Raw genomic sequence first — 14,653 nt, 5'->3', positions numbered from 1 at the left:
AGTCCAGGTAAAAGGAATTTTACAAGTTAAAGAAAAGAGAACAAAATATTTGCCAACCATTACAGCTGAGCAAGTATACCATATGAATGACTTTTTAATGTAATAACATTTACGTCTACAGCTTGAGGTGATAGAACACAAGGTAAAGTTTTCATGAACAAGATGATACTGAACTACTCTAAGAAAGGAGATGGAATATATTCCTCTTTCCACTGGAATTAACCTCAAAAGGTTCACAGCTACTTATCCTATTCTGCCTTATATGTTTATCTTTAATTCCAGGAATCAGAAAAGGTGATGGTGGAACACTCAAATTTGCACTGGAATTCCATAGGAATTCAAGAATTATATCTATGCTGCCTATTCCTGAATAACTTTGATACCTTTGATTGTACTTGACAGAAGTAGCTGAAAATAAAAGTACTTATAAGAAAGGAACATCCAAGTCTGGTAATATTTTATCCACTTCCATAATAATCAAACAGGAGATGAAGAAGCCCGGTTAAGGAGTTCAACTCATTTAAAAACATTTCATGTGGGCCTGAATGGATGAGTTGCAATTATTAATGCAACTTTCACCAGTCTTAATTATGCAAAATAATACAATTATACATAATTACTATCATTATACCTAACAACCTTAAATATTTTTCTGTAGTGATTTAGAAAAAAACTTGAAATTAACCTTTCAAGAGAGTCATCAAAGCTGGATTTTAAGTAGAAGCATCCTCATGCTCCACCCTGAGTAACAGTCAATTGAATCTAAAAGTGCTCAGTATTTCACATGAAAAATGAAGCGAGAATAGGGCACCACTGTTACTTCCCTGCAAAAACACTGAGCAAGATCTATCATTCAGCCACCCCTCTTTAGATATAAACTGAATTTAATATTTAAGTCAAGGCGTTAGAAAAATGACTATGCCTATGCCCTCAGTCACTTCTTGTAGGGCAAAATTCATTGCAGGAACTTTCTACATTTGTTACTCCACGACCGTTTAACTGTAAGTATTTTGATCAAGATCAGCAACATAATGAAAACACCTAAGCCAGACTGAACATGGGGATGAGCTACCTGAGTAAGTCATAACTGCTGGGGAAGCCTTGAAGCAAGAAGCTCAGCACATTGCTAATTGCAGCAATAGTAGGTTGGGAGAGAGACATATCTCGAAGAGTCAAGAGCAGCCTTGGGATAAGTTGGAACTCCCTCATTAGCTTTGCATTCTTTGCAGCTTCACTGAAAGAAGGAAGGAAAAGAGGTGTCAATTTAAAATTGGAGCATTCTCTACGTGTTATCTAATCTTGAAGGCCTCATCAGTAGGCTAGCACCAACTCATACCTGGACTCTGTGAGAAGTTCGATGAAGTGCTCAAATAATGACAGATGAAGTTCATAGGGCGCATGAAGCCAGACCTGAAATAAAGAGTAAACAATGGTTAAGGTTTGTACTCACATCCAGTTGAAGACTTTAAAATGCCATTCAAGCTTAATATATCAAAGGTCATGGAAGTCTTGAAGAGAAAACTTCTACCTGGCCAATGTGCTCATAAGCTGACCGCAAGGTTCTCAATTATTTTTCCCTCAAATTCAGTTAACTGTCAAATATTCTAGTTCAGACTAAAGTAGCATGCATTGGTAAAGGCAGTCTCTGTAAATGTATCGTGCTTGAAATTTAGTTACAGACAAAAAAAATTTAAACATTTTTCTTCAAACAGACAATGAACTGACCCAAAAGTTACTTGGGGTTTACAATGCTGATGTGAAATGCTGGATGGCACTGCTGTGCTTATTTGACTGAAGGGAACACTGTCCCTCTGTAGAGCGGACTTTCTTCTGACCACACCAAACTCAGGGACCCTCCCATTTTTATTTAAGTCTTCCTCTTTTATTTGTAGCTATTTTTATTTTTTATATTTTTAGTCTTTACCCAGCATTTTCTGCATGGTATTTTAAATGATTTAGATCTCAGAACAAAAAAAAAAAAAAAAACAACGACACCCAATTACTCAAAACTAATAAAATATAAATAAAATCAGAAAGTTGAGCATTACAGCTTCAGATCTTAAAACCTTTCTCCTATTGAATAAAACATTGATGAATTAAATGTGTGCAAAACAAGCTCCAAAGAAAAAATTTTGCTTTGCTTTTCTTCAAATCTCATCTAAAATGATAAGAACAATCTTTTCCTTACTCTCTTTAGCAAAAGAATAAGAACATCGAATTGATCAGATTTTCAAGAAATTCTGATTTCTAAATACAGAAATAAAAAAGTAGGAATAAAAAAATCACAAGTCAGAAAAAGTGACCTCTTGAGGGTTCTTGAAATTTTCCACTGAGCGACTCAGAGATTTACTATGTGCAGTTTTGTTTTGTTTTTTAATTAATACTTAAGCTTACTCTTTTTCCTTTTGTTCTTGGCCTTACATGAAAAAAAAAAGACCTTGAACTTTCAAGTATGAAATTGGATATTTCCAATAACAGTTTCTGAGTGACTATAAAATTGATGAAATTTCTCAGCTGGGTCCTTTATATATCGAACAAAATAAAGTAAACCAAAACAAGATAAACTAAGAGTATTCTACAGAATTTACAACTATGCAAATATCTCACCTTCTCTCTGCTAACCAGCCCATCCAGCTTAAGAGTCTAACACAACTACTACCAGAGCTAGATTCAATAACCCCTATCAGGCTTATATTTGATTTTGTGAGAACATAGGAAGCATCACTGTAATCCAAAATGTTTGTTAAAAATACAAAAAGAATTATGCTGTTTAAACTATATCTAGTTTTAATACCCTTATAAAAAAAATAAAAGAAAGAAAGAAATTTCAGTGATTTTCACTTCCTGCTTTCATTCTGTAATTACAGTGTATTATTCATCTTGGCAAGAGCATTTCTGCTTGTATTGAAGTCCAATTCTGTTAACATGAAGGCAACAGGAATTTTTGCTAGATATGACTCTTAAGTAAAGATTCCAGGAGTACTTTTAAACACTGAAATGCCTATCTAAACCAGAAAAATTAGTAGTTCTGTGTTTTTTATCTTTTGAAATAGGTGAGAATCACAACAGATTCACTCAGTTTGCCTCAGATACAGATACTATAAAAGGAATAAACAGCAAAGTTCTACGCAATGCCTAGCACTGTCAATCAGCCTCTATCACAAATCACATCTATTACATTAGCATTTCATTCTCAACTTGTCTATCTATCCTTACTTTAAAACATGAAAACTTGAATACTTCATAGGTTGTGCAAGCAGAATTTTAACTGCTTTACTACTAACTTGATAGAACACATATGATGAAGTGATTCCAATGTGCCAGGTTGAAAATTTACCTCCTACTGTTACTTTCAGTGCATCTTTCACACCTGAATATATTTACTGCAGTAGAACACAGTGTAAAATAAAATTATTGTGAAACAGAAAATTATAAAACATCCAGGAATTTGACTCAATGATTGTTACGGGTCCCCTCCAGCTTGGGAAATTTTGTGATTTCATGATTCTGTGACCTTCTAGAATACCAAAAAACATAAAAGCCCTTGGTACCTGTGAAATGTTTCAGGAGCTATTCAAGCACAAAAAGTTACCAATAATTTTGCACATGAGCTATTTTACCATACAACATCTAAAACAGTACGTTTGAAGGATAGTAAACTAAATCTGCTGTTGTTCAGTATTAAAAGTGCTATTGGTTTGCTGAATTACTTGTTAACCAGTATCATAATCACTTTTTATGTGGCTTTACGTACCTCAAAATCACAGAGCAGATCCTGGAAGGCAGTGGAATTTGGAATAATGGAGGTCTCATGTCCACTGTCAACAGTTCCCACCAAGGAAAATGTCAAATGAAGTATGTGACTATTCAGAAGGGATCGTTTCTTCTTTAACAGCATTGCCAGCAACTAAAATGAGTATAGAGATAAGGAACCCTTATGGCAATGCAGGTGCGTCATCTAAGAATAATGAAGCATGTGTGAAACGGCTGCATCCCTTTTAAGAATGTCCTTAAAGTATCTCTAATTCTTGATAGTTCTGATGAAAAAGTTTGGAAATGGCACTACTGTTGATTAAAAACAAAAACAGAAGAAGAAACAACTAACAAGAGTGTATCCAGGATACCCTCCAACTTGTGAAACAGCTTCTGTTCTACACAGTAGAGGGTAGCAAGTAGTAAGTCACAGTCTACACTAGGCTAAACAGAATCAAAAGTTTCAACACAACTATACTAACCTCTAGCATTAAAAGGTTTGTAAATATACAGCCCAAACCACAGGCACATTTTCACTTCCAATAAAGCCATCTTCATCAGAAACAGAAAATTCATTTGCCACATGAAGACTTTTTTTTGTCAAATATTCTTTTGCTTAAGTGAATATGCTTTCTCTGTCTCAGTGGAGAATTAAGAAGCTTTAAGCTTGAAAATGAACAATACCACTTATGAAATATACGCAATCATCTCAAATAACAATTCTAGGAGCCTGCTTGCTTGGTTCTCCTCTCTTGCTGGTAGACCACTGGTATGGAAGATCCTATGTTTGTAGCAATGGGTTCATGTTAATAATATTAAGTACCATTTATGTTTGTAGCAGTGGGCTTATACTAACAGGGTTAAGCGACTTAAGTTGTGCTCTTTCTTGTTCCTAGGGAAGAGTGTTTCAGAAGAACAATAAAATAGGCAAATCTGCTTGGAATAATTTTCCACCTTGCTCTTTAAAAGCTACCCAACTAACTAGTCTCTGTTAAAAAGCCAAGAGCCTGGTAAAACCAAGTGCACAAACTAAGGTCACTGTAACGCAACAAGGAATTCCCATAGGAATTGCTAGCAGAGACACTGAAATTCAACAAATCCTGTCTGTTTTAAGATATTTCTTACATACCTGATAACCTCTGATTCTTTCCATTTCTTTGCTGGCTAGTGGATTGCTCTTTACCACACAGACTAAAGCTTTCACAGCTGCATACAATCCCTCTACATCTGATGCCATGGCCACAAGTCCCAGAATAGCAGCAGCTCCACCAATGTACTGCAGAGTAGTGGCAACGGGCTTGGGAACAAATGTTCTTACTCCTGAGCAAAGGCAGTGAAAATAAATCAATTAAAATCAAGTCTTACAGGAAGTCACTGGGAACTCATGCAAGTAATTTGCATTCTAGCACTGCATGATTTATTAAAAGAATATCACCAGGTGAATTATGACACCTCAAAAGAGGAGGTGATGGAACTTTTGTTTTGGAAAATAGTTAATGAACTAAAAAAAGATTCACATTCAATGTGAATGTATTCATATGAAGTGAAAAAAGCATCCCATACCTCTAAAAAAAAAGTCATGAAAATATAAAATTGCAAAATACATTTAATAATGTACCATAAAGACCACACTGATCAATATACAATTCATCTTCTGATCTTCTGGCACCATGCAACAATTCGTTAATAATGATTAAACTTTATAATTCTCAAATACTCAACTCACCCAAATATCCTATCAAAGCTGCACCAATGGAGCGTGCAGGTCCGTTCAGGTGCCCTGCTGAGTTATGTAGCAGCTTCACAGGTGTGGCATTTTCATGAGAAGAAATTGCAAGCTTTAGGAAATAAAGAAAAAAAAAAACGATCAGAAGGGTTTCAATTTTTCTACAAGAGTCTGAACATAACCTGCATATTTTTCTCCTGTGATAGTAATAAAATACAGAATTAAACTACACCGTAGTCGTCGGGACATCCACCAGAGAAAAGAAAGATCTGTAGTCTCCAAAGTTTAAGGAGGATTAATGTAACTTCAAAAAAAAATATGTTCCTCTGTATAAATAACTCTCCTATAGGAAAAATATTCATATGCTCAATACTCATATGTTCAAATGCACAGCCAGAGAACTATGCTATCAGTTTTGTACATCTGCAACAGCTGAAGTACTGCTCAACTATATCATTTTGACTCTTCTTCTACAGGATTACAATGTCTATCTACATTAAAAAAGCAAAAATGCCTCCATAAAGGAGTCAAGCTACATAGTTATTGGTAATTTCAAGAATAGGAATAAAATCTGGAGTGTCAACCTCTTTTCTTAAAAACAAACAAACAAAAAAACAGCAAAGAACAACAAAGTAATTACAGGCAACTATTCCAATAAGTATATTATTGCTCCTAGTTCCTATAAGCAAACTATTGAAAAGTCACATGTATACATTTATCTTTCAGTGTACCTGTTTGGCAATTGCTTTACTATCCAATTTGTTGTAAACCTTCCTTATTTTTGCCACAGTAAATGAAGAAACTGAGAGTGCATAGAGACCAAAGGAGACCTTCTCTTCTGGTACTAGAGATACTGGACATGGGTTGTTTCCTTCACACTTGGAATCTTTGCCTAAAAAAAAAAAAAGAAAAAAAAAATAGCATTGGCTTCCTCTTCAGTATTACCAATAAAATACTGAAATCACATTAGAGGATAGGTACTGGAAAAGAGCTTTTATGGACACGTGAGATTTGATATTGCTCTTACATATTCTCATCACAGTCAAAACTAGGTTGATGGTCTAGAAGTCTACTGATGGCATACAAATCTGCTATTTAAAACAGGACAAAACACAACAAACATTTTCTTTCAACACTAACTTAGTGGCAGTGGGTAGCCGATGGCCTGGACATGTAATAGAAGATGCAGTTCTTCTTAATCTCATTTTCTGGAAAGTAACATTACTGCTATTCTCAGGTCGCACCCAGCCTAAGAGCTATTCGCTTTCACTCCAACGTAAAGAAAAATATATTTGGTCCATCTTTATGTGTGGCGGCAGGCTTTACGCAACGGCTTGGTAAGATAGCTACTTCAGGACACGGTACAAGAGATTTAAGACCGATTAAGGAGCAAAATGCTCAGGCATTAAAGAGAAGGTCTAGCCCAAACTTTCATATTTTTTAACCTTAGCTCCCATATTGGAGGCTTTTTGGAAGGCACTGCAAACATGAGTGACAGCTGTCCAGAGTACTCAGAGGAAGCGTGCAGAACACAGCACCCGAAAGCTTTGCAAAGATTCTCTTGTACATCATCAATTCAAGAGGTATCTAACACCAGTAAAATACATTAACAGAACTTAAGAATCATGAATTTTATTTGCCTAACACTGAAATAAATGACAAGCTCGGTGCCTATGTAATTTTTTCAGTAAGAATCACATCTCTGATGAGTCTCATTTGAGAGAATTTCAGGTGTCTCAGTTTTCACATAAATGAAATACTCATGAAATCATCTGCTCTCAGAGATGCCCCGAGAATATCCCTCCACTTCCACAAAGAAGGAAAGGAACCTATACTCCTGAGCTAATTGCTCTTTGAGAACTCTCCCCAAGGCCTGAAGCGTATCAGGTCTTTCTCACTTAAATACAGGACAAATTCTGAGAAGATGGCAAACTTTATTACCAAAACCAGAGAATAGAAGCTCTGATGTAAGCATGGTACAGTTAAATGGCAAGATGGACAGAATTTCCTTGGAAAGAACAACGGTAGAAGATTGCAAGGACTCTTCCCTTCTCCAGGATTCTCACAAACAACGATAACACTAAGGAAAAGCAAACTTTTTGGGTAAAGAAGCCAAGACAAAGGTCTACAATAAACAGCTTCATAATGTACTCTGTATCTGACTCTTCAGAGTTTGGCACAGTGCTCATATTGCGATCAGAAGCTCTGTCCCAAACAGAAACACATCCTCTGTTCTGGAGCTAACTACTCCTGAAACACAATGAATCAAGAAAAGCTCGTGTAGGAGAAATATGTTGCCATACTGGACAAAGTCAACATGTTAAGAAATTAATAATTCTCTCAAACCACTGTAGGATTCCAGGTGAATACGGACTTAGCATAAAGGTTGGAAGATTTTTAATTCTTGGAACTGAACATACAAATCCATTCATGGAGTTTGCTCTGGTTAATGTGGTGATTACAAGTTGCACAGAGCTAATGTGCATTTCAGGAGAAATGGTAACTGACCAGCAGATACTTAACACCAGAGTTGTTTGCTGGGTTTGACTCATCAACAAAAAAAGCAAGTAGTCAACACAGATCTGTACAGGAGAAACAATTCCCTCTCACTCTCTGACTCAGGATACACAATGACAACTACCTACTTTTCCGTGATAATTTGATATCACACAACCTGAACAGATTCCACACTTGTTCCACTTGTTATTTTTTTCTGTTGCCACTCCACTGAAAACATTTACCATGAAAGCTAAAACTATCCATTTCCTGTACCTCCTTCAATTTCATACCACTATCTTCACTCTGCTCCCTTCCTTGAAGATGGTGATGGATTTTCACTGGAAGAGCTGGAAAGTATTGTAATGCCAATGGAGAAACGCAACACAAGGATAAGATAATTTGATATTTCCTGATTTTAGTTATTTCATTTAAAAGCCTTACGATAGCCACATAAAAGAATGAACATCTTCTGACAGTATACTAACATGAGTGAATAGGGAACTTAACTGCACAGAAAGACAGAGAGCCCTAGAGAACATAAAGATCTCCACTGGTGACAGCTCATCTTACCAGAGCTACTGTCAAATCCATTGCCCAAATTGGCAAAGGCAGGGCTATGGAAACACACTTCTAATAAGGTTATTTATAACTTTTTACAGTCTATCTCCCTTCAGTCTCAAACAAACAAACAAAAAAATTGTAATAAAATCACCCAGACTTTTTTTCCCCAGTACTTGCTTTCAGACTATCTGCTGCACCACAGTCTCTCCTGTTTGACTGCCCCCTGCTGCCCCCCTGTTGATGTATATATGTTTATAACAATTCAAGTTAGCTATGTTTAAAGTACAATAAACAGTTGTCACTTGTGTTTACAGTGCCCTCCAAGAAAGATGCTCCTATGAAAGGCTTTTCCTCTCTGCTACTGCCTATTCTCTTTCTCACACTTTTTCTGCCAAAGGATTCAACTGATTAAGATCATCTTACTGACTACCATTTGAATTACTTACATGGTACGTATACTGCTTGAAAGCTTCCAACATAATTTGGTCCCAGCTCATAAATGGTGCTAACTCCTGGGGCAGGCAGAACTTCCTCCAGGAAATGTGTAGGGCCCAAGCGCCACACCAAGGATGAGAGCTGGCGCTGCGCAGGTGGTGTGCCGATATAGGCATATACAGTGCTGACTACAGGAGGATTGGCAGAACCAGAGCCACTGGGACTGCTATGAATATAGTGAAGCTGTAAAGGAGAAAAGCACAGAGAAGTTATTGAGGGCATCCAGGTACCACAAAAAGTAGATATCTTACAAATTTAGGGAAGCGTTCTGCAAACCAAGGGACATCGCAATAGATTGATATGTAACACATAGTATTCTGACACCGTGTGGTAAAGGTGAGAAGCATATCCAGGAGGTAAATGCAAAGATCAGAAGTCTAATGGTTTTCAAACAACCAGAGTGTGCAGAGAAACACAGGATGAAAACACAGAATTCTGCAGTTAAAAATGCACAGGAGTGAGGTTGTACCTTGCCTCTAAAAATGTGGTGCTTTATGACTGTCATTTTTGGGTTTCTTTTCCCAAAATCAGTAAGATTACCTCATAATCCTGTGTCCTTTTCCTCTCCTTCTTCAATTTATGAAAATAGGCCTCTGGTAATTACACCATTTTGTATGCTGAAGTGTATACGTATCTCAAATTGCTAAGTTCATCAGGTAACAGTAAACTATTGTAAGGATACAATGCTAGCACATATATAACAGTAGCAAAAATCTTGGGTGCATTTTCCTTCTACAGTGTAAAAATTCTATAACCAGGTATTGAAGATAGTCACGTATGGTCTAATACAATTAGCATATCAAGGCAATCTCTCTTTGCATATGCAGCAATAAACACAAGATTTAAAAATTAAAATATCCTTCTGCCTCTAGCAGTACACTAACCTAATTGATTTGCATCCCATAGTGCAATTATTTTACTCCCTCTTAAAACACCTATGCCAGCCAGGCACCAAATACTCCTTCATTTTCAGTTACAGGTTAGGGCAGGGTCCCAAGTGTTATTCCACAGTCTCTGGACTTGGCCTCCTAGCTTGTTCCAGCTGTTAAGAAAACACTAACCTGTACAATTACATGTATGTCACCCACACTCAACTGGTAACAGCATTTAACATCTCAGTAGCAAACACTTCACAAGACCTACATCTTGGGGATGGAAAGATGGCTGAAAAAGAAGAAACCTGGATATATGCGAAAATCTGTTCTTCTCTGTAATGTTGCTATGTTCAAAAATCAGATCTACTAAACGGTCCTGGAATAAATCATCTTCATCATTTTGTAGCTCTAATCTAGTTACACTCACCTCACATGTAATTCACCATGCCTGCTTCCCTCCTGTACTGATATTGCTCATTTGTCAGAAAACACTCGTTATCTTCTCAACAAAACAGAGGTTGGAAGCTGTGCAGCGAGCAAAGATCTCTTTTTGCAAGGTTCCTCTTATTTTTTATGCATTTATATGCACACAGAGAAGATCACTCCAACCAATAAAAGTGATTGTTTCAGGATTTATTTTACCTTAACAGTGTTAACAAGCTGTCCATCAAGGTACAGTGCTGCTGTACTATTCTTCAGCATGCCTTTACTCATGACCAGAACCAGGTGATGCCACTGGCCTTCTGCAATGAGCTCACCGCAGCGAAAACGGGCACAGCAAGGAAGAATTTCATAAAATGATGATTCTTCACTGAAATCATCAACTAAAAGGAATGTAGCAGTTAGAGGGCAACAGGAAAAATGTTATTAGCTTGTTTTTTATGTCATCAGAAAATGCAAAAAATCTGCAGTGATACGTTAAAGTCAGAATTTCAGCAGACATGTAGATAAGCAAAGTAACCAAAAATACAGCTAACAATGCATGAGTAAAGTAATACAATTAACAAGATCAGAATACTTTAAATACTTCTTCTAAAATTTCAAGTACAAGAACTAAAAGAACAAATTAATTTTTGAAGAAGTACTCAAAGCACATTATCACAATTGAACAGACTGAACTTCTAAGAGTACTTGTGTATAAGCCAATGAGAAGTTTATTTGCTATCAATAATGTCTATCTATTCTTCTGGCCCTAGAAGTTCCCTAAGAAAATTCTCAGGATAATTTCAGACAACTGAAAATTACATTTTACTTCTCCACTACCCCTGCCACGACTAACTTTCTCAGGTTTCTCTCTAAACCTCCAAAACTCCTTTTTAATCTAAAACACACCTTAGAAAGATACCCATACATCTCATACTTCTTCCCGACACATTTCACACTGTAGCCCATAGAGAAGGGACAGTGCTGCAGCATGATCCTCTGCAGAGAGCATAGGGGAACCTGCACTCTGATGCCTGCAGCATCTTTTCCTGCTCCGATCTGAATGTCCATCAGTGTTTCTCACACTGTTTTTCATTACTCTTCACTCCATGCAAGCTCTTTCTCCTTCTTACATGTCTGTCTTCAACGTATATTGCTGCCTACAATTCTCAATTAACAATGTCTATTTTTTTTAAATCACTTTTTCTAAAACACATTAATTGACTTCACACCAGAAAGCACAATCAATTTGCAGTACTCAGGTTCATTAGTTTATCCATCAGAATCAGCACAATCTCCACTCTCTACCTGAAACCCCAAGAAATTAAAAAAGAAAGTTTGAAAATTCTTCACTAGAGAACATTTAAACAGAGAGCAGGAGTTTTTCAGATTTCTCTTCATTCTTTCATGTTGAAGGAAAAGGCACTAATCCTCTTACTTCAGTAACTGCATACAGAGAGAATGCTACTGTCTTTAGAAAGGGCACAAGGAAAAGGATAAAAGCATGGTTCTTAAAACTAACTTTCAGATAGAAAAATAATCTTTTCCTCAACTCCTTTTTCCTCCAGCCAAACACCTCAAAGTGCAATGCCCAATCACAAAAAGAATCCTAAAGCACTCAGTTTATTCTCACAACAGATTGTCAGCACTTTCAATCCCACACACTGGCAGACCAGCTATCTCTGTTCTTCAGGCAACAACCTGCTCAGGACTTGACTGTACACCATCAACTGCTACAAGCCATTGTAAGGCAGCAGGCCACCAAAGCAAAGTATCTCACTGACTTAAAAAGGAATCTTTGTAGGCAGAGATTTTCAAATCCTCTCTATCAAAGCCTCTTCAAACCCAATATCTTTCAAAGAGTTAGATATGAGCTTACAAACTAAAAATGTATAATTTACTGTTCCACTGCAGGCTAAAGCAATTACTAGGAACATAAACTTGGGCTTATTCAGTCTGGAGAAGAGAAGGCTCAAGGGATGCTCAAGGCCATCCAGTAATTAAAAGGGAGATTAAAAACAAGACGGAAACAGACTTTTTACATGGGCAGATAGCAACATGACAATGGAGAACCATTTTAAACTCAAAGAGGGGAGATTCAGATTAAATGTTAAGTGGCAATTCTTTACTCAGAGGCACTGGAAGAGGTTGCCCGTAAAGTTTACAGATGTCCCATCCCCAGAGTTATTTGAGGCCAGACTGGATGGACACTGGGCAGTCTGATCTGGTGGGGGGCAGCCCAACCCACAGCAAAGGGTTGGAAACATGTGCTTTAAAGTCCCTTCCAACCCAAGCCATTCTTTGACCATAAGAACTCAGCTTTCAAGAAAGATAAAGCTGTCACTATGTTTCTAATTTAAGAGCTTTAGTTCTACTCTTGTACAACAAGTCTCCAGCTCTCAAGTTTTAGGTTTTGAACACCTTTTTCTTTGATCTTCTACTTAGAGAGAACAGGAAATTATGTGAATGCCTATTTATTATGAAGGTAAAGAATATTCTTTAATAGTCTGCTTAGGTTTATGGAAATAATTGTGAAGAAAAACATTTGTATATTGTTTATTATTCAAAATGAAAGAAGACTAACACTGTGCTAGTTTGGTAAAGTAGTAAGCCTGAAATGCACAGAAGGCTGCTCCTCTCTCCTCAGCTTGTCTTCAGTAATCGGCCTGCCTGAACTGAACATCTGGCTTGGAAGCTCTGATGAAGAATAATAAAGCAGGAGACAGGAAATGGCTGAGCCTGAGGCCTCCAAACACACTGACAGCTCTCCCAAGCAAATTCAGCAGCCTCATCAGCTTCATTTTGCTTTTTATAGCACTTACTGTAACTCCTCTCTTGATCTCAGATGCCAAATGCTCCTACAAACTCCTTCTGCAAACTGCTCATAGCATTAAAACATAAAGGAAATGACTGCCTTCAACTAGCCTGCCAGCAAAGCTGGTGAAGCTCCAACTTCACTCATGCACAATTCCTGTGTACATGCAAGAAATTTATCTAGCCTAGATAATCACAACATTGTCGGGATTATTGGATGACTCAACAACTCTTACCATAATTTTGAAGTAATTCTTCTTTAGTTGAAACAATTAGTGACCGGTCTTTTGCTGAGAGGACAATGGCAAGGCACACATAATGCTGCTCTGAGGAGTTTGCACGCCGCACTACAGTAAGAAGTCTGACAGGATGGTTATTAGGAGGAGTACTAAAATGTTCAATGCAAAACCAAGTTGAGTAGCTTAAACCAGATGGTGGTGGGAAAAATCGTTCACCTAAGAACAAAAAGGAAAACTCATTATGTAGTTGGAGTAGCCACTACTTAGGACACCTACATGTTCCTATTCCTCCTTTCCCTAACCATTCAGTTCCTCAGCTGATACTAGTTATGCCTTCTCAACTTTTCTCTTTGTGAACTTTGATGCTGCTACTTTCATTTCTGAAAGAAGCCTGGAGAAAAACCACAGCAAAGCTAGCTCAGAGGGAATTCTCTCAAAATCAAGCAAAGCAACAGTTGCACACTATCTTTACCCTACAGACAAAAATTAACTTTAAAGATTGACTTGTTCAGAACACCTAAGCTTCAGTTCCCTAGACGAAAAAAGGGGTCCAAGACAGGTTAATATCACTCTGGGATACATTTTCCCACAGGTATGACTGAGTTAGAACTATCTAGTCTTATTTGGCAAAGAGATTTCTGCCACATACACTCAACCCTTTTTATTTTCCACAGGTGCTCCCACAGAACAACAAAGAGCTCAAGAGAGTTCAATTACTATCTAACAAAAATTCCATCTAACTGCAGCAAAACTTGCATTTTGTATAGCTTGTCATTGTCTTAGAAACAAAAAGTAACAGCAACATAAAAATCAAGACAAGACAAAGTTCTTAATTGTGAGCTTGCAATATTCAACATCATAGCATCACTTCATAACTGAACATCATCAGATAAAAATACTGCTAACAATAATACCCAGGTACTTACCAGTTCCAATACCACTGACAACTGCACCATCAATAAGTCCTGTTGTGACAGCATTATTGGTGGGTGCATTATGGGGAGCCAAACTTGGCAAGAACAGGCAGCTGTTAAACAGAAAATCAACATCACGCTAGAGTATAAGAAAGCCAGGACAATCAGAGCTCAATGAATAGGAAATATAACCTAGAAAAATACACCATGAGTACGTCATCACTCTCTATTAATGCATGTATTTCTGAAAGGTGGAAATTAATTAAAAGGTGGATATCACAGCAGATATCTTTACTTAGCAGGTGCTGAAGTCAATTAAAAAAAAAAAGTAAGGGATAATGGCACTGTGGCCTA

General features: G+C 37.2%; 1 protein-coding gene across 8 annotated transcripts in view; it reads right to left on the bottom strand.

The window, feature by feature from the left end:
• WDFY3 (WD repeat and FYVE domain containing 3) overlaps positions 1–14,653 on the bottom strand; it is a 131,267-nt gene that overhangs the window by 43,633 nt on the left and 72,981 nt on the right. For all 8 annotated transcript variants that reach the window (XM_065736695.1, XM_065736687.1, XM_065736691.1 and 5 more), the window contains 10 exons: positions 14,312–14,412; positions 13,383–13,601; positions 10,552–10,733; positions 8,986–9,217; positions 6,211–6,371; positions 5,480–5,591; positions 4,883–5,073; positions 3,755–3,907; positions 1,337–1,410; positions 1,073–1,234 (listed from right to left, as the gene is read on the bottom strand). In XM_065736695.1, the coding sequence (XP_065592767.1) occupies positions 1,073–1,234; positions 1,337–1,410; positions 3,755–3,907; positions 4,883–5,073; positions 5,480–5,591; positions 6,211–6,371; positions 8,986–9,217; positions 10,552–10,733; positions 13,383–13,601; positions 14,312–14,412 (1,587 nt within the window). The remainder of the gene's footprint in view (positions 1–1,072; positions 1,235–1,336; positions 1,411–3,754; positions 3,908–4,882; positions 5,074–5,479; positions 5,592–6,210; positions 6,372–8,985; positions 9,218–10,551; positions 10,734–13,382; positions 13,602–14,311; positions 14,413–14,653) is intronic.

The sequence above is a fragment of the Cyrtonyx montezumae genome, unplaced genomic scaffold (assembly GCF_038088225.1).
Source record: "Cyrtonyx montezumae isolate F1298 unplaced genomic scaffold, pur_monq_1.0 scaffold_2, whole genome shotgun sequence".
NCBI lineage: Eukaryota > Metazoa > Chordata > Aves > Galliformes > Odontophoridae > Cyrtonyx > Cyrtonyx montezumae.
This window is presented reverse-complemented; position numbering and strand designations above follow the sequence as displayed.